General features: G+C 52.7%; 3 protein-coding genes across 9 annotated transcripts; 1 reads left to right on the forward strand and 2 right to left on the reverse strand.

Moving 5' to 3' along the window:
• Positions 1-130: 130 nt before the first annotated feature.
• On the reverse strand, positions 131-2,958 carry ida (anaphase promoting complex subunit 5 ida). Its single transcript, XM_037228963.1, has 3 exons — positions 2,678-2,958; positions 1,025-1,868; positions 131-445 (listed from the first exon to the last, which is right to left on the reverse strand). The coding sequence occupies exons 1-3, from the start codon at positions 2,956-2,958 to the stop codon at positions 245-247; spliced, it is 1,326 nt and encodes a 441-aa protein (XP_037084858.1). The 3' UTR covers positions 131-244.
• A 3,089-nt stretch (positions 2,959-6,047) lies between these two features.
• On the reverse strand, positions 6,048-12,691 carry LOC119105760 (NADH dehydrogenase [ubiquinone] 1 beta subcomplex subunit 9). 7 transcript variants are annotated; one of them, XM_037229255.1, is made up of 4 exons: positions 12,567-12,691; positions 8,910-9,009; positions 7,936-8,078; positions 6,048-6,611 (listed from the first exon to the last, which is right to left on the reverse strand). In XM_037229255.1, exons 2-4 carry the CDS (start codon positions 9,005-9,007, stop codon positions 6,415-6,417), a joined length of 438 nt encoding a protein of 145 aa, XP_037085150.1. In that variant the 5' UTR covers positions 9,008-9,009; positions 12,567-12,691; the 3' UTR covers positions 6,048-6,414. The 7 variants fall into 7 exon arrangements, with proteins under 7 accessions (XP_037085150.1, XP_037085151.1, XP_037085152.1 ...); XM_037229256.1 differs by having other exon boundaries at positions 8,910-9,012; XM_037229257.1 differs by having other exon boundaries at positions 12,482-12,691.
• A 332-nt stretch (positions 12,692-13,023) lies between these two features.
• On the forward strand, positions 13,024-16,507 carry LOC119105758 (NADH-cytochrome b5 reductase 3). The gene has a single exon (XM_037229252.1). The coding sequence runs from the start codon at positions 14,658-14,660 to the stop codon at positions 15,651-15,653; it is 996 nt and encodes a 331-aa protein (XP_037085147.1). The 5' UTR covers positions 13,024-14,657; the 3' UTR covers positions 15,654-16,507.
• The last annotated feature ends 2,070 nt before the right edge of the window (positions 16,508-18,577 follow it).

Genomic DNA, 18,577 nt, shown 5'->3' on the forward strand with positions numbered 1-18,577 from the left:
CGCAGAATCATGGCAATGCACTGCATGCACTGTTGCAAGCTTCCCTAAACCTAACAATGACAGCGCGCCAGCCAAACTTTGTAAATAATCTTCCAATTTCCCATGTCCGAATGAATTGAATATGTCACATGTAAGTACATATTTCAACATTGCCTTTAAAAACGCCTCGGATCACAAAGATGCGACATTTTCACACCGAGCGACAGCGCCAGTGTCGGGCGTCCGTCGGCACGGACAGACGGCGTCACGTCACGCGCAACAGGTGACGACCGTCCAAGGTCGGGTGCTGCGTCACCAGCTGGCGGTACTGGGAGGCGGCCGCGTTCCGCTCGTCCCGATCGCCCAGTTCGTGCCAGGTGACTGCGCGCATGTGAAGCACGGTCTTCAGCAGCAGCCAGGCCTCCAGCTGGCCCAGCAGCCGCGCGGACTCATCCAGCAGCGGCAGCGCCACGCGCCGGCGAGGTGGCTGCTCGGCCAGCAGGCAGCGGGCGCGCAGCAGGTGCAGGCGCGCGCGCTCGTGCAGCGATCCGTGCGTCAGCAGTGGCAGCGCCAGCCGCTCGGCCAGCTGGGCGGCGCGGCGCACTAGCCCCAGCTGCAGCTGCACGGCCGCCAGGCGCAGCAGGGCCGAGCAGCGCGCGCCGCGCAGCCGCCGCCGCTCGCACTCGGCCAGCGCTGCCAGCAGTGGCTCAGCGGCGCCGGCGAAGTCAGCCGCCGCCGCCAGCAGTTCGCCGCGCAGCAATAGCAGCTGGACGCGCCGCTCGGGCGCCGGCGCCGGCTGCGTCGTCAGCAGGGCGTCCAGCAGCCGCTCGCACTCGGCCAGCTCGCCGCGCAGCAAGTGCAGCTGGGCGCGCCGCAGCCGGCCGGCGGCCGGGTCGAGCGCGCCCAGCGCGCTGGCCGCCTCCTCGGCCGGCTCGCAGCGGCCGGCCAGCAGCGCCCGGTCCGCCTCCAGCTCCAGCTGCTGGCGGCGCACAAGGCGTGCGTCCGCGCCACCCGCTGAGAACTGTTCGGCCGCCCAGGCCAGTACCTGGTCGGCGCGCGCGTAATGGCCGTGCGCGGCCAGTTGGCGCGCCAGCTGACCGGCGGCCAGCGCCACGGGCTCACCGCAGACTGGCGCACTGTGCGGCCCGGCGCCGGCCGTGTCCAGACACAGCAGCAGCTGGCCGCAGAGCGAGGCCAGACCGGGCCGGCCGTACAGGGCGCAGAGCGCCGCCCGCACCGCGTACCCGGACGCCAGCAGCGCCGGCAGCGAGTGCTGGCAGTTGATCTGGTCGGAGCGCGCCAGCTGCTGGAAGGCGTCGGCGGGCCGCGCGCCGCACTGCGCCATCAGCTCGGTGTAGTTCTGCACGCCGAGCGAGGCCAGCTCGTGCAGCTGCAGCTCGCCGCTCTTGGAGATGGCGTGCCGCATGAGGCTGCCGCGGGTCTCATCGTCGTCGGCCAGCTTGTACAGCCAGGTCAGCGCCTCCTGCAGGCACACGCTGTCGTTGCCGTCCTGCGACATGGTCACCGCCTCCCGGATGGCGGCTAGCGCGGCGCGCCGGTGTCCGAAGCGCGCGTGCAGCGCCGCCAGGCTGAGCGCGGCGTACCGCAGGCCACGCGACGGCTCACCGCCGGCGGCGGCGCCCATCCGGTCGAAGCTGTGGTAGAGGCTGTGCACGGCGCCACACAGCTCGCCCACGCGCAGACAGTTGAGGAAGCTGAGAAAGTGCGCCTCGGCCAGGTCGGGGTTGTCGCGCAGCAGACGGGCGGCCACTTCCTGCAGCGGTGCAGGCGGCAGCGCCAGCTTCTCGTTGGTCTGAAGCAGCTCCATCTGGGTGGAGACGAGCAGTTCGGCCTGGCGCCGTGACGGCCGCTGGCCGGCCCAGCTGCAGCTATCGGCGACACGTGGACACCGTCAGTGACAATGGCCCACTGCAGAGGCGGTCACCACCAACAGAGGCTCAACTGTGGCCACAGGACGTTATGTTATCCGCCAACGCAATATGCCTGGAAAACCGCAGAAGATGCATTAATTGACAGATATTATCGCAAAATCCACGTCATCCAGCAATGTAAACGGCCGTGATGCAACTGGGCGGAGGCATCTTTTCATTTAGGAGTTGCCATGTTCACAAACCCATTGCCATAAAATGGCTAGTCGTGCGTGTCAACTTAGTCAGCCGCGTATGATGACAGGAGGTGGAAGAGGGCGTCTGAGGCGCCGCTAACATATCTATGGCCGTTTGCATGCTGCATATTTTGCTTATTTCCTTGATTATGGATTAATTATTTTTATCCATTTTTCGCCGATTGCAAATGGGGTAACTAAAGTGGGGCGGAAAGCATGCGTTAACGTTTCGACATCTTCCTCAATATGACATTTTTCTAGGGCATTTCTCGCAAAGGGGCCAAAGTATCACTGAACATCTGGAACCCCTCAACACAATGTCTCATGCCAAGCATTGCAGGACATGCAAGCCATGTAATGTGTCCCATGTCTGGATTTCATCCTTGCGACCCATATTTATCGCTAAGATCGGTTTTATTGTGCAATTTGTCATATGCCTTCATTTTATCGCTTTAACTGTCGTCTATATAAAGTAAATGTGCGTGCAAAGTACATGGCCTTAATTGTAATCGCCTTGTCTGGAGTCACGCCATACTGGAGATGATGTTTGTGCGCGGACGCGGGACACCGCACCTGTCGTCCGGTGGCGGCCCATTGTCGTCATTACCGGCCACGTCTTCGGCCGGCTCCGGCCCCAGCTCCATGTCGTCCGGCTCGGCCGCCGCCCCCACCGGCGGGAAGTCGCCGGCCGCGTGGTAGGCCGCGAACTCGGCAAACACGCGCGTCACTTCATGAAAGGGCAGGCGTGCCAGCGCCAGGCTCATGCGGCGCACGAAGAAGCCCACCACGCTGCTGGGCGCCACGGCCGGCCGGCGCGCTCCCTGGTCGGCCGTCAGAAGGTCTACGCCGGCCATCAGCTCGGTGAGGCCCTCGACGCCGGCGCGGCGCAGCTCGTGCAGCCGCTGTAGGAAGGCGGCCAGCTGCGGCGCCGGCAGCCGACGCCGCAGCTGCCGCTGCAGCCGGACGCCGTCCAGCTCGGGCGCCTGCAGCAGCTGCAGCAGCAGCAGGCACACGTCCTTGCGCTGGCGCGGCGCGAGTGAGTCAGCAGCCAGCTGTCGGGCGTCGCAGTACTGCAGGATCAGCACCAGCAGCGCCAGCTTGTGCGGTGTGATGGCCTCGTGCTCGGGCCCCGCCGGTCGCGGCCCAGACTCCACCAGGGAGATTGGGTCGCATACTGATGCTGGCAGCATGGCTGCCTGTGCCAAGAAAGTCTTCTGTTATGCATGTAAATTAAACACAATAAAATACATCATCGACCAGCTAGAGTCTGGTGCATTCATTCACCAATAGGTTTAGCAGAAAGACAATCATAGTGCTTACAAGTCAGGCTGCATACTTATTGTATCCCCATATCAAGCAACCAGATATGCACAGCTTTTCATGGCCTGCCCCAACTACCCAGACATTATCTTTGTAACCAACTGCATGGTGGTTCCATGTAGTTTTTAAGAAGTGGAGCTATTAAGAAGTTATGCAGAAATATTTATAATGCATTCGCATGTCAGCATGGTTTAATATAAGGCATATTGAGAAGACTTCATTTGCAAGGAGCAAAATAACGTTTGCTACAATCTTGCATTCCTTACCCCAGATTTGCCAAATGCAAAACAGTTGCCTAATATGGGTTTCCACTGTGCATGCAACTATCCTATGTGTCACTGGGGCTTTTCGACACACTCAGCTGCTGAGGCGATATGGCGTTGCCTGCCTCTCACCCTGGCAGGAAGGGTGGGCATCGCGGGGAATCAAACCCTACCTCTGGTTTCCCCGACGCGCAGGGGTTAATGCAGACGCGTTAACCACTACACTACCGGCATCCCTACAACAACTATCCTATATTATCGATTGGTGCTAAACAACTGCGAACTCCAGGCAGACAGGACTCCCACCTGTTTAGGTCAACTCATAGTTTTCATAAGATTCAGGCACAAATTTGTGGGCAGAAATTGTTCTTTGACAGAAGTTCTTGCCTGCAGCCATCAATAACTGTCAGGGGTCTGCAGAGTATTCCATGACTATACCCTACCTGAAATACCTAGTTATATGTGACTGTGCTACCTTAAGCTCATGCCCATCTGACTAGTCATTTATGGTACATGATGGTTTCACAAACTGGAGGATCCCATAGCCATAATGTTGCATGATTGAACTTGCATTATTTCCAAGACCCCAATTATGCTTATAACATTTCCAAGCCTGCCAGAACAACAATTGTATTTGGTATGAAACAATGAAATACAGTCCCATATTATACTACTGATGAGAGGATACTCAGGATTAAAAATAATTGTGTGATTGAAGACCACATAGTATCCCAGAGCACCATGAGGCAAACAAGCTAACATGTCTCCTTCCCAACTTATGTAGCATTGAAAAGTGGAGGAGGATGTTAAATGTAACATATATATATATATATATATATATATATATATATATATATATATATATATATATATATACATATGTATGTATATATATACACACATATATACATATATATATATATATATATATATATATATATATGGGGGGGTGTTTGCCAGCATATATCATCAGTGAATTTCAATGAAGAGGTTAGACAGGGTGAGTCAGTACTAACCAAAATCGCCCCCCTCCACAATGAAGTCTCTTAATTTCAAAAATTATTTGTTGTAAATGCGGGCACTTCCCAAACATCGCCGCAGATCGAACATTACCACAACCATTTCCAGTCAAACTAACATAAGATCCCGAATGACTGACAAGAATCTTACCCAGTTCAGAAATTCGCCGACGCTGGCCAATAATCAAATGTCTTAATGTTGCACTAGGCTACCTCGAACTCCACGCCTCCCAAATCCCCATCCACCTTACACTCCCAGGGCCTTGCATACACTCGGCCCACGCACTTCAGTCCCCCGCTCAGTCTTCAAAGTGTGATATGGAAGCATGTCCAGAAATGGTAAATGGCAAACGGCAGCAGCATAATTTTGCGCTCGCGCGGAAATGGAAACCTTTACCTCACATCTCTATAATATAATGCTGAAATCCATTGTTTATCTTATGTCAGTTATTGTTTTTGTAAGCAGAATTGAGATCTTAGGAAGGTAATGTAGGTAGACCATAATCATATTTGTAACAATAAAGCCGAAAGAATGTGTCAACATGTTACGAAGTGCGGCTTCAAGCCAGCTGCCTGCCATCGGCAGAAAAATAATGCTGTGTTGGAGCCATCCAGCCAGAGATATTCAGTACAGTTGGGGGACCCAGCACATAAACTTGAGGAGAAAGCGAGACAACTGCGAGGAGAAATCCGTCTTTTATGCATTTTCTGGAGAGATTTAGCCATTGTTTTGCCGCACCCCTCGCCCAACTCATTTTGCGGCACTCCTGGATTCAACAATAGCAGGGGCGTAGTTTCCTTTTCAGTTGGGTGGCTCCCAGCTCCCCGACCCGGGCTTTAGCCCCCCCCCCCTCCCCCAATCTTCAACTTGGAAAACAAAGTGTCACATTTGGTAGTAAGGGCCACCACTCGCCCGTCACTGAGACTGGACATCGCACAGCAGTGCAAGCGAGCATTTCGCGTAAACGCTGGGGGGGGGGCGGGAACCTAGTCGTCAGGTGTACTTTCCTCAAATCCGCATATGGCGCCATGACAGTCAGCAACCATTCGGTGATGGCGCCAGCATCAGCCCGGATGGCGGTGGTGTGGTGCCGCGCTGTGCAAAGTCAAACTGTGCCATTTTTTGTTTGGTTTTGTTTTTGTTTTGTTCATCACGGTGAAGCATCTGTCAACTCACTTGAGTCGGAACGTCGACCGACAATGTGCGTTCACGTCACATGCGCATTGCCAACAGACTGCTTCGTACTCGATCACTGCGTCGTAACAACGAACGACTGTGCTGCATATTTTTACCATTCATCTCCCCCTGGACAGTGCTTTAGCCAGAGATAAACGGCGTTGTGTGGCATCATGCTGTTCATATATTAATATGTACAGAGACAGCGGCCCAATACATGATTTCAGAACGTCACACAATCACCTGTCATTCGTCGAGTGGCTTACCATTCCTTAAAACCCTAGGTGGCCATTGGCAAGGGTTGAGGCCTTCGAAGTTCCAATGCATTGGGCATGAAGAGCATGCAGGCATCCACACCTTACTTGCACCACAGCAGTGCTCTAGCACCGCGTCACGGAGCGTCCAAACACCCGTCTGTTCATCTCATACTGGGACCGAGCACTTCTCCGCATTTCACGCATTGCTCTAATGGTGTGGGCCGCGCATCGCGGCAGCTTCCGATGTAACCCGCTGGGCGGCGCCACTGGCGGCTCAATGCAGCTTATCCTTGGCGGCGTCGGGGCCCCCGTACTGCTGTTCCCACCACTTGACGTACTCCTTCTTGCGCTCCTCGCGGCGCGCGAAGTACTCGGGGTACATGGCCTTCTCGAGCGGGTGCCAGCCGTCCAGCACCCAGTCGGGGGGTACCACCTCGCGCTCGTGCGCCACGCCGCCCGGCGAGTCGGGAACTGGCGGAGACGACGGCACACACGTCAGCGCCGCTCCACAACACACTGCATCAACGAGGGCTACAGCAAAGATAAGGCCATCGGTAAAATCTCGACAACACACTGCAGCAACGGCGGCACATTAAAGATGGCGTTCAACGTACATTCACGACAGCTCACTGCCCCAGCGGGGGCCACTTAAAAGACGGCACCATCGGTACATTCTACCATTTTGCTTTCCCAACAACAGCAATTATGTGTTCCGGCGTGTTCTGAATGCAGTCTAACACGGAAATTGTGATCGCCTGTGGGGGCGGGTTTCAATATCTCAACTCGAAGAAGCTTGCTATGCTGGTGAGAATATGCGCAGACCAAGCACCACATTGGCAGGTTTCAAAATGGTGGTAGTAGGCAAAAAATGTAATTTAAAATGCGTAAATTTATTTCATAACTTTAGTCCTTGTTCTCCATTCTCGCTCCCGGAAGTATGACGATGCAATTTAAGCATGCGGGTAGGAGACGCAAAATACATGGAGGCAGATCTCTGCCAAGCCCTTGTATATCCCCTCCCACATATGGTTGCTGTCAGCAGAGAAGCCTTTCAAAGCTGAAGGAGTAACCCATCTGATCGGAGATTTGTTGGTAAACATTGTTCTCTAGGCACAAACTCCTGGTGCACATCGGAGCGCAGCCACAACTTCGCACCAGTGTGTGCCAATCAAACTCCTGATGCACATCGGAGCGCAGCCACAACTTTGCACCAGCGTGTGCCAATCAAACTCCTGGTGCACATCGGAGCGTAGCCATAACTTCGCACCAGTGCGTGCCAATCAAACTCCTGATGCACATCGGAGCGCAGCCACAACTTCGCACCAGTGCGTGTCAATCAGGAAACCGTTTGCTCTTGTCATAAGCAGACCCTTTCAGGAATGCATTTTGCTACAGCCCTGGGACGGGACGGCAAAACCCAACAACACCAGAGGCTTCGTGCTGATCCCCAGCACCTTCATATATGGAGATTATCACATTCATAGTTTTTTTGCTTTGATCCTGGTTTTGGACTAGTTTGGCCAAATGGTGCCTGCTCTGCTCTTCACGTGCATTTACAAAACTACGCTTCTGACATCACAGATCTGGAACCCTCTACCTAGGACAGCTGCAAATATTTTGGCACTGTTCAGGTCAGTTTATGATTTATACACCAAACAGGGGCTATATGACCATGGAAAGGCATCCACCACAATCTGAGCTCAGATTTAATTATTTGTATGCACCTGACAGGCCCTCCACCCGAAGAGCCCTCCCGAAACCCGGAGGTGGGCGACCATTATCACGGAGGACGTACATTGTTTGGGTTGGTAGTGCTGGTTGCTCCACAGCTGATACTCGGCATCCTCCAGCAGCTTCTTCACCTTCACCATGTCCTTCTCTTTGGCATGCTTATCGAACTCGGCCCGCAGCAGCACGGCGTTGTATCGGAAGTGGTGTCTGAAAACGATAATGCGATAATGCCGTCTCTCGTGATGAGATGCTTCTCTACAGTGCCGCCGTCGTACACGATTCTGCTCAGACCGCTAATGGCAAGCAAGCTTCGTCTGGGGTCCGTTTTGTCGGGATGGACCGGAGGGGCGCGGCATGAGTGTAGCACCGAGCGGCGCTGGGACGGACCGGAGGGGCGTGGCATGACTGTAGCACCGAGCGGCGCAGGGATGGACCGGAGGGGCGTGGCATGAGTGTAGCACCGAACGGCGTACGGACGGACCGGGGGGGGGGGGGGGGGGGGGGCGTGGCATGAGTGTAGCACCGAGCGGCGCAGGAAAGAACCGAAGGGGCGTGGCATGAGTGCAGCACCGAAGGGCGCTGACTGGTGACCATTCGAGACGGGGTTTCGGAGGTAGGCTTATGATCGTCCGATCGCCGTCCACGCCTTACGGCTACAGACGCCGACGGCGGCATGGTATATGCAAGGGGAGTCGAATGGGGAGTACCACTCAGCGGAGGCCTCCTTGAACTAACGAGGAACCGGAAGTCAACAGGGGAAGGTTCAAACGCGACGGCGAAGACACGACGGATTTTCAGCGGGCGTATTTTGCGAGCGAACGAACAGGCCGACATGGCCGGCCGGAGATGATGGCTCAGCCAGCCAGGTCATGCTGGGGTCTGATGTCTATTCGGCAAAATACGTGAACAGCGCTCAACATCAAGCGCACGGCGCATTAGATGACACTGGGCCCCACAGGGCAAGGGGTCTTTTATTTCTGACAGTTAATGTGAAAAACATCGATGTTTTGGGAAGGAAGATAAAATATGCTAACAAACCTGTGGTGAAGGTACATCTCTAGAAGACGGAGCGCACGCTTGTAGACGCTCTTCACCTTTTGCTGGTGAGTCAACGCGCTGATCTGGAGGAAAGACATGGCTGCTGAAACGAAGAAGGCCAGTGTCAGACATGTAGTCACTGGCTCCTGACATCCACGTGACAACTGGCGCTGTGAGGGCTCGAACTCTTGGACACCAGCAGATGACCATGCATGACAATCAGTTGGCGAAATCCCACAGCCTGGGTGGGAGAGTTGGCTGATACGCCGGACACGTGCGTGGGGTTCTTTGGTTCAAGCCTGATGGGGGGGCCTTTTACTCAGCCAGCGTCACCCCAGGAGACGACATCAGCCAGGAAGTGGTCGCAACGCCGCGGAATTAATGCTGTACCACTCGCACTCGCGCCCGGTTCCGCTCCAGCAGCGTTGATTCCAACTCCAACTCACGCTGCAGCTTCAGGCTGATTCAGACGCTGACTTTGAGCAGCAATCACAATTGTGAGTTGATTCCGATTTTCCAGGGGACATGGCTTGAGTCCAGAATGTGTGCGAGTGGAACCGGTTTCAGTGTCAACGGCTTAGGAACTAGCTGTACGTGCTATGCAAAACCTGCAAAGGACGCACCATCATGTGCAACACAGCAATACTTCTGAAGTCTTTCAGATTAACCTTTTGAGTGGATTCTGGAATCAGAGCCAATGCTAAGCGGTGCTTGTTATGCATGTCCCCAACCCACCATCCGATCGTGAGGGCTCAGGCTAACGGCCGTGTTCATTAGATTCGGCCGTATTCTTGCTTGCATGGGGGAATCTCATCAAAAACGCATAGTTTGTGAACTAAATCATTAAGCCCAGGCATGGGAACAAGGCCAGGGTTTCGAACCCGAACACGAAGTTAAGATAATGGGATTAACTGAAACTGAAACCGGTGGCATCGACGTTTGGAACTGTAAAGTCAATATCAAAGTATGTAGTGTTGTAGTTGTGTACTTTAAAAAGTGATACTGAGTCCCAAGCCGGTGGCTTGGAACTTTGCATATGCAAGGCTGCAGCCCAAGCCGGCAGATTCGAAGCAAAGAAAGGTGGAGCCAAAGTCGAGCACATCAGTTTAAAATTACGAAGGCTGACGCGGTTGCTGATTCTAACCTACATTGTTTTGGAAAACCAAAACCGTCTTCACGTCTACTAAAACTTACAGGAATGGAAGGCATTACCTGGGATTCACAAAGTGATGGAAATTAGATGTTAGCATTAAGGAAGGAAGATATTATTGGATTGCCAATCTCATCTTGCGTTAGTATGTCCGCCAGCTTTTGGGCATCTAGTTCTAAGGTGGCTGCCAGGTGCTCACTGGTCCTGAGGTTGATTGACTGGTTTAGTGACATATTTGGTGCAGTCTCAACATGTAGTGTTAAGTTGGGTTGATAGTGACATAATGTGAAATACTTTTTGTGAAGCCAAGACACAACTACAGAAAGGAATCACCACAACAAAGCTGAAGCCAGCAGTTCAAGATCACTGCAGGCTAAAGCTAGGGCCATGTTTGAAGCTGAAACTGAAGCAATTATTACAAATGACACAAAGATAAGGGCAGAATTGAAGCCAACCATTTAAATGGCAAAAAGCCTAAGCCAGCCATGGTGAATGACTTCAAGCTAAAGCTGGGCCCAAGGTCATTGGAAAAATTGTAACTTCTGGCAGACAATTCCAAAACCAGAGCTACCTACATCCTCATGTCTGATTAAGATCAATGCCTCCTTTATCTTTATGTATATCTGCATATGAGTGGTGACACACCAGATATTGATATAATTTGACACAAATCTGTGCCAACATCTTCAGAACAGCAGGTCTGTAGCACCAAATGGCTGGGAGCATGGAGGTTTATCATGAGACATGAAACATTGGGGGCAAGCAAGAGCTTGCTAGCCATCATTAGTGACAGGATGCTATCAGGTGAAATTAGTGGAAGAAAGGGTGCTAGGCCTGCATTTTCACAACAAAAGGAACATAGAAAAAATTATTCACAGAGCATGTTTTGGTTAACTGAATTATGATCAATGTTCAAAATGGCAATGAGCCTGTTTAACCAGTTGCTTATTTTTAAAAGTAAGATACTGATCTCCTGTTATCTTCAGAAACAAATTTGTTCCTGTAAGAGAGCCAAATTTTGGCATGAAAGGGACCCTTTCAGCCCAGGGACCCCACATCACCATGGGAGTTTTTGGTTCCAGATGATGCTTTTTGGCTCCAGACACAAATTTTATGCCCTGATGGCCTGTTTCATGTATTGAAGAAACTCTACACACATGACATGCAATAAAAAGGCTGTGCAGCCTTTAACCCCAGAGGACCCATAAGGACCTCCAGGGTGGGGACATGACCCAAAGCCCTTTCCACCTGGCTTAAACACTTTTTCACTCTCTACAACATATGGTAACTGTTCACTTAAGATTCCATACCAGATGTCTGAATAACAAGCTTAAAACATGATATAACTTTTACATATAAGCTACAACTTTTGTCAGCTATTTCTCACAGTTGTCCTAGTAGGCTGGGTCAAATCAGATTGCTCTATAGATTATGGTAGCTGGATTTCTTTCCAACATAGACATCTTTAATATATAGCATGGCTTTTGATAAGGTAGTAGGACAATACTGATATAAAACAAATCATACTACCAGCTACTTGTGACATAATCAGCAGCTAGTTATCTGATCAGTTCAGGGCATCCCAAGGGGTTGACCATGGTTGACTAGGCCATGTTAGTCATGCTGTCATGTTCGTAAGCCATTAAGAATGCCACTTATTTTGTTACATTCATAAGCCAACATAAATACGATAATATGACTAACAGATGGCACAGCTCTGAAGGCCAGTAAGGCCCAGTTCATGCCAAAGTAAGTGGAAGCCACCTCATAATTAACTTGTCAATATTGGAAGCATATTGTTAGACCTCATGACAGGTCCACCTGGCAGTCTGAAAAATTATGATGCACTAGACAATCATACATAAGGTGCTGTACATCTATTGTATCCAACATATTCATGCCTACTTTAATTCCCAATCAACATTGTGTGACCAATGTTTGTTCACAATTTTCTGACTGAAAATACAATTGCATCATAATGCATTGATACCTTGTACCATGTAGTATTCATTTTAAAAGGCTTCTTGAGCTTACCATATCCAGTCTCATCAACCATAACCCATTCTAGCATGACATCTGTTTTGTTCTACCATTTGGTATCTAGCCTGTTTTTGATTTCCTTAGAACTTAGGGGGATTCCTCCTTGTCAATCTTCCGATTGCCACGGTGAAAGTGAAATAATGGCTCCCTATTCACTGAAATTGTGAGCAATCATGTAACAAACTCTGGGTGCTCAGATTTACAGCAACATGCAAAAATACTACTGCTGCAACATCCCTGCAGCTCCATATATTACACTGACAGAAATTGTAGCATGCATCTTTTGAAGTCCAGACTTCATTCCAGTCCAACACACAGCTTTGACCACACAGGACTGCACAGACCCTAAGGCTTGGAAGCTTGGCTGCATGCATTGGTTTACCTAAACTGAAGAACAGAGTTGGTTAGCACAACGCTCCCACAACACACAGGACTTGACCAAGTCCAGACACCACTTTTTTACGCACCTCTGCAAATTTAGGGTTTGTGGATACGACAAAACAAACCTTATGATTTGGTCTTATTTGATTTCAAGGCAAATCAGCTCCCAAAGCCGTCATATACATGCCACAGGAAGAAGAAAAAGAAACATATATTGTCCTAAGTGCGCTAGAACTGCCCCATAATATTCTAGCCTTAGAAAAATCTGGTAGAATTCATGGTAGTTGGTTTGGCTAAGTTGGGATATCTTTGGTAGTTCGTGTATCAAAACTACTGTTCATTCACAGTGTGTTTATAACACGTTAAATTTTATCAAAATAGAAAGTGAAAGAGATCTTTTAGTTTTTAAAATGAGGACTGTTCAAGCGGCATAAATAAGCAAAAGTGCTATCGCAGTTTTGCCCAAATTTTTGGTATGCAAAAAGGTATTTGCAAACAATTTAAGAATGCTGAATACCATCGGATCCACGCGTCAATCGCGCGTGTAGTGGCAGGGTTTCTACGCACGGTTTAAATCCTTTTGGATAATTGAGGAACCCGCTAGGAATGGCTTGGTTTGTCGTGACGGCGCATTATTTCTAATGCGCCTTTCGGAGGCCAAATTTTGCATGATTAAACTGGATGATGGAGCTTTACATTCTCATAATTTGAAGGCAGCTCGTAGCTGTTTGCAGTAGGGAAGCTTTTGTAAGGTTTTGGATATTCCCATGGGTTTTGTTCCCATGAAAACTTTCACATGCCAGACAGATGTATTTGAACAATAGTTCACCAAATCTTTCAAGTTGATGCCACTTGTCTTGGTCAGGGGAATCGCGTGTACATGCATGCCCATAGGCCTAAGGGCAATGTAAAAAGCTGGAGTAGTGATGGGGCCCAGGCCTTGCCTCACAACTGTGTGGGAAGTCATGCTGCTGAAAGTCTTGTGTTCTCTTTGCTGTTAAGCATAAGAAAAGCTAATTCAAAGGTATATTGTGTGTATGCTGTTAAACTTTAAACATTAATGCCTGGTGTCCCAGGTTCACAGAACTATACAGTGACACCACATGTTGCCAGTGGGGCAAGAGGGGCATAGGCTGTAGATGACATGAAGATCACCAACTTGTTAGTGATCAGCTTGTAAACTTTGTTAGTGGTTGCTGAGTTACTGGGCTTTGGTGGATATAAGTTACAAAACTGGGGAGAGTAAAACTGATTAGAAGCTGTAAGCTTTTGATAGCAAGGTATAAATACATTACAAAACTAAGCAGGCATATGGGGGGGTGATTGTCTTGGAACATATTAATAAGCATGATTAACTATAACTAGGCAGAATTATAATCAAGCAATAAATCATTCAATGTAAAAGAACAACTAGACCTTGAACATCACTACAACTTCATGGATTCTGTGTTCCCTACCTGTTTTGATGCTGAGAACTAAGGCATGTTGTAGTTAAAACACTGGGCTTTAATTGTTTTTATAGCAGTTTGCTCTTTATGTGCTTGAATATTTCATGAAAATTTTAGGTTTGACATGTGCCATGTTGAAGATGGATGCCAGGCCTGCACTGTACTTATGCAGAGTGATATTAGCAAGCACTGTGTGTGTAGTCAGGCTAGGGCCCAAGTGTGTGAGCATAGCTCTCTCTTTTGTTCTTCACCAAATGGACTTGAAATACTTTAGAAACTGGACCATCTTCTAATTGTAGGAACTAGTTACTAGCAGATGTTTGGCTATTCATTGACACTCCATTTCCAGCCAGGCTACTTTTTAATCATTGCAAGGCATTTACTGGGACTTATCCAAGTTAAACCAATATATTCATGCACAAGGCCCATGGTCAATTTGTAACCTACCTGAAAGGCATATAATGCCTGATATCATTATTGAATCAATTTGATTGAAAAATGGTTGTCTGTGTGTTCAAATGAAAAAATGTTCCTAGTGACATTCTTTGGTAAAACCAGGCACCATTAGCTTGCACTTTCACAAACTTAACAGTTGTTGCTATTGGCTTTCAATATAGCTGACACATACCTATTGTACAGATACTCATGAGTGCACATGCATCAAGCCACTGTGCAGCCACTGTACAGAAGGCAGCAATTTATGTCTTATCAACAGTTTTATCATGATGGATGTCTCATGTCCAAGTAGTTAAACAGATTACCAGGCATGCACATTTACAGATTTCACATTTCTCCCCAGTAATGGCTTTTTCAAGGTGGCGGGCAGTGGTGCTGTCTGTGGTATCGGGCCTGGCAGTGGTCTTGTTGACGGCTGTCGCCGGCCAGCTGTACCTGCGGCGGCGGCGCCGGAGCCCGCCCCGCCTGCTGCGGCACCCCGCCACCAGGCACCGGCTGCGGCTTATCGAGCGGCGAGAGCTGAGTCCGGACACGCGCTGCCTCCGATTCGCACTGCCAACGGCCGAGCACGTGCTGGGCCTGCAGGTGGGCCAGCACGTGTACCTGTCGGCGCGCGTCGGCGACGAGCTGGTGGTGCGGCCGTACACGCCCGTCTCGAGCGAAGACGACCGCGGCTTCGTCGAGCTCGTGGTCAAGGTGTACTTCGGCGGCCGGCGGCCGGAGTTCCCGGCCGGCGGCAGGATGTCGCAGCATCTGGAGCGTCTGGCGCTGGGCGACACGGTGGACGTGCAGGGCCCTGCTGGCCTGCTCACGTACGCGGCGCCCGGTCAGTTCCACATCCGGCCCGATCGGCGCTCGCCGGCCGTCACCGTGCGGGCCTCGCGGCTCGGGTTGATCGCCGGTGGTACGGGCATCACGCCCATGCTGCAGCTGATCCGCCGTGTGCTCGGGGACCCGGCGGACGCCAGCCGCGTCTGGCTGCTGTTCGCCAACCAGACGGAGGCGGACATCCTGCTGCGTGACGAGCTGGACCGGCTGGCGGCGGCGCGGCCGGATCGGCTGCGCGTCTGGTACACGCTGGACCGGCCGCCCGCCGGCTGGCGCTACAGCAGCGGCTTCGTGACGGCCGAGATGCTGGCCGCGCACCTGCCGCCGCCCGGCGACGAGACGCTCGTGCTCATGTGCGGCCCGCCAGCCATGATCAGCCTTGCCTGTAAGCCCAGCCTGGACAAGCTGGGCTACCCGGCTTGCGCTCGGTTCGCCTACTGAAGCGAGGCTGACCTGCGGGTGGCGACGCTGCGCGGGCCACCGAGCCCTTACCGACCGCCGGCCGCGGCCACCCGGTGTTCGGCGTCGGATGAGGATGAGCTGCAGCCAGTGGACGGCCCAGTAGACGCCGGTTTGCCTGGCTCGGAGCTCGTTGGCTGTTCTTCTGTGATGTGCAGACGCGCTGTGATCGACTTGCGAAGTCTTGTTGCTAGAATCCCGGAATCAGGAAATAGTTCTTGACATGCCGGGATGTCTGAATCATTTTTTGCCGTTTTGTTATCGCATTTTTGCCCTTGGATGCAGCCATTTCGTGACTTCGCGGCCTCGTTTTCTCTCGGCCTACAGGGCTAGCCGCAGCGGAATGAGATCAACGCTCTCTGGTGGTGCTAAATGATCCTCACTTGCGCCATGTGCGTCACTTCATTTGCTGTACTGTGCTGAACGCAAGCAGCCATAGTTTTTGGTTTTGTTTTTGCCCTAGGGTAGAACTAAGGATCACTTGACCATTTGCGCCACCAGATGTCACTCGAGTCCTCCAAGCGCCGTCCTTAAACTAGTGGTTCTGGCTCACGGACACGTTTAAATGTGGACATCAGGTAGACCATGCTCGGCATCATTGGACGGCACCATGACAGTCGGCATGGGCGCGGGTGGACATGTGAATGTTATTGGCAGATGATGTAATGAATCTGGGTCTTCAGAATGCAAGCAGGTGCTCAGCGGCATTCAAACAAGTTGAGATTAAGTATAAGAACTATAAAAGTTGAAAGAAGTATAAGAGCTCTCTTAGAATGACCGAATGCTTGGAACGGGCAACTGAATCTGTCTTGCCATGAGTTGTATGAATACATGAAAATGACAAACTGGTGCGCCTAATTCCGTTGCCATGGCAACAGGATGAAACCAAGGAATGTCAATGATGAAGGAAGGGAAACCAATGAATGAACGAGCGATGGCGTTAGTTTGTCAGTGACTAAGAGCGCACAAAACCGGCCGTTTTTGCGGCGTGATGTAACTCGAGTTAATTTGATTTAAGACTCGTGTATAACATTGAACTAAGGACCGTTTGCGAACGATGTAAAACCTGAGTGACATTAGGTTTTATGTTGTCCCGCATAGATACGTTATTATTTCCTTACTGTACATATCCTTTAACAATACAATGCCAAGCAAGAGGAACTTGGTACCGCATGAGCTGCGGCCTGCAAACACGGCTCAAAGCACGATTGAGCACAACCGCCTGTCACAAGAGCTGAAGAAATTGGAGCGCGACAAGAACATCAGCATGAGCCAGCTGGAAGCCAGTCAGACTAAGCTACAGAAAAGCCTGCGAGCTGTGGTGTCCAGCGGCCAGCAGGCTTCGCAGGAGGGCGGGACCACTCCGACGGCTCCCAGCCCGACCGGTTCTAGTCTGCTCAACAGCAACACGGGCGCGCCGTCACGAAACCGTGTGTCCGAGAGCCATAATGCAGCGCCCAGTAGCCGCGCAAGCGTCCACAGCACCGACCCAGACATGCTGGCCACGGTCTCCACCAAATCCTTCCACGGCCAGATCATCGGCGGCCAGGCGCAGCGACAGCGCAAGCTGAACTCGCGAGTCAGTGTCATGTCGCAGAGCTCGCTGGTAGCATCGACGGCGACCCAACTGACCACGGCCTCCCAGAGGCGCGTTATGGACGGCTCCATATACAACGTGCCCGAAACGGGCAAGGTGACCGGTGTGGAGTTCACAGAGGAGGAGGTGGAACATGGGGTGAAGGACCATCAACGGAAGGCCAGCGCTGAGGTCGCCGCCGTAGCGCTGGTGCCAGTGCCGGAAGACGCAGCGGAGACGGCTCAGGCAGCAGGGACGGCCCCAGGGACGGAGGGTGCTGGGGAGAGTGCTCCGCCTCAAAAAGGTGCAGAAGAGACGACTCCTGAGGCGGAAAGTGCAACGGAAGCGATTCAAGGACCGGAGGGTACAGCGGAGGCGCCTCTGGGGCCGGAGGGTACAGCGGAGGCGGCTCCGGGACCGGAGGGTACAGCAGAGGCGGCTCCAGGACCGGAGGGTACGGCGGAGGCGCCTCTGGGGCCGGAGGGTACAGCAGAGGCGGCTCCGGGGCCGGAGGGTACCGCGAAGGCAGCTCCAGGACCGGAGGGTACAGCGGAGGTAGCTCCGGGACCGGAGGGTGCGTCGGAGGCGGCTCCGGGACCGGAGGGTGCAGCGAAGGCGGCTCCGGAACCGGAGGGTACGGCGGAGGAGGCTCCGGGACCAGAGGGTACCGCGGAGGCAGCTCCAGGACCGGAGGGTGCAGCGAAGGCGGCTCCGGAACCGGAGGGTACGGCGGAGGCAGCTCCTGGACTAGACGGTACAGCGGAGACAGCTCCGGGGCCGGTGGGCACAGCGGAGGCGGCCCCGGGGCCGGAGGGTACGGCGGAGGCAGCTCCCAGACCGGAGGGTACGGCGGAGGCAGCTCCGGGACTAGAGGGTACAGCGGAGACAGCTCCGGGGCCGGAGGGCACAGCGGAGGTGGCTCCGGGGCCGGAGGGTACAGCGGAAGCACCTCCGGGATCAGAGGGTACAGCGGAGGCGGCCCCAGAGCTCATGGGCACGGTGAACACGGCTGCAGGGCCGGAGGGTGCAGAGGTCTCGCCAGCGTCCGCCGTCGATCAAACTGGAGTGACTGTTCCAGAGACACTCGCTGAGGGACAGCAGGTGGCTGAGGCAGCAGCGCCGGTCGCAGATGGGGAAACAGGGCAGCCCGATGTTCCTGGCAGTGCTGGGCAGCCGGGTGCGGATGGGGCAGCGCCAACGGCGGAGGGTGGTGCCGGCCAATCGCCAGCGCCCTCCAGCGACCAGCCGAGGTCAGACGGAGGCGCCGGGCCGGCGGACAGAGCCGGCGAGATCCAGCTGATGGTGCCGACGGTTCCAGCGGTCGATAGCG

This window comes from Pollicipes pollicipes, unplaced genomic scaffold (assembly GCF_011947565.3).
Source record: "Pollicipes pollicipes isolate AB1234 unplaced genomic scaffold, Ppol_2.1 Scaffold_6138;HRSCAF=7277_pilon_pilon_pilon, whole genome shotgun sequence".
Lineage (NCBI taxonomy): Eukaryota > Metazoa > Arthropoda > Thecostraca > Pollicipedomorpha > Pollicipedidae > Pollicipes > Pollicipes pollicipes.

What these genes read in the sequence shown, in the direction of transcription:
- LOC119105758 (XM_037229252.1), top strand. Translation starts at nt 14,658, where the DNA reads ATGTCTCATGTCCAAGTAGTTAAACAGATTACCAGGCATGCACATTTA.
- LOC119105760 (XM_037229255.1), bottom strand. Translation starts at nt 9,007, where the DNA reads ATGTCTTTCCTCCAGATCAGCGCGTTGACTCACCAGCAAAAGGTGAAG. An exon ending in GAGATGTACCTTCACCACAG is followed by an intron (nt 8,079 to 8,909) that starts GTTTGTTAGCAT and finishes TATCGTTTTCAG; the next exon opens with ACACCACTTCCGATACAACG. An exon ending in GCACTACCAACCCAAACAAT is followed by an intron (nt 6,612 to 7,935) that starts GTACGTCCTCCG and finishes CGTCTCCGCCAG; the next exon opens with TTCCCGACTCGCCGGGCGGC.
- ida (XM_037228963.1), bottom strand. Translation starts at nt 2,958, where the DNA reads ATGGCCGGCGTAGACCTTCTGACGGCCGACCAGGGAGCGCGCCGGCCG. An exon ending in GGGCCGCCACCGGACGACAG is followed by an intron (nt 1,869 to 2,677) that starts GTGCGGTGTCCC and finishes TGTCGCCGATAG; the next exon opens with CTGCAGCTGGGCCGGCCAGC. An exon ending in ATTACGCGCGCGCCGACCAG is followed by an intron (nt 446 to 1,024) that starts GTACTGGCCTGG and finishes CGGCGCGTGGCG; the next exon opens with CTGCCGCTGCTGGATGAGTC.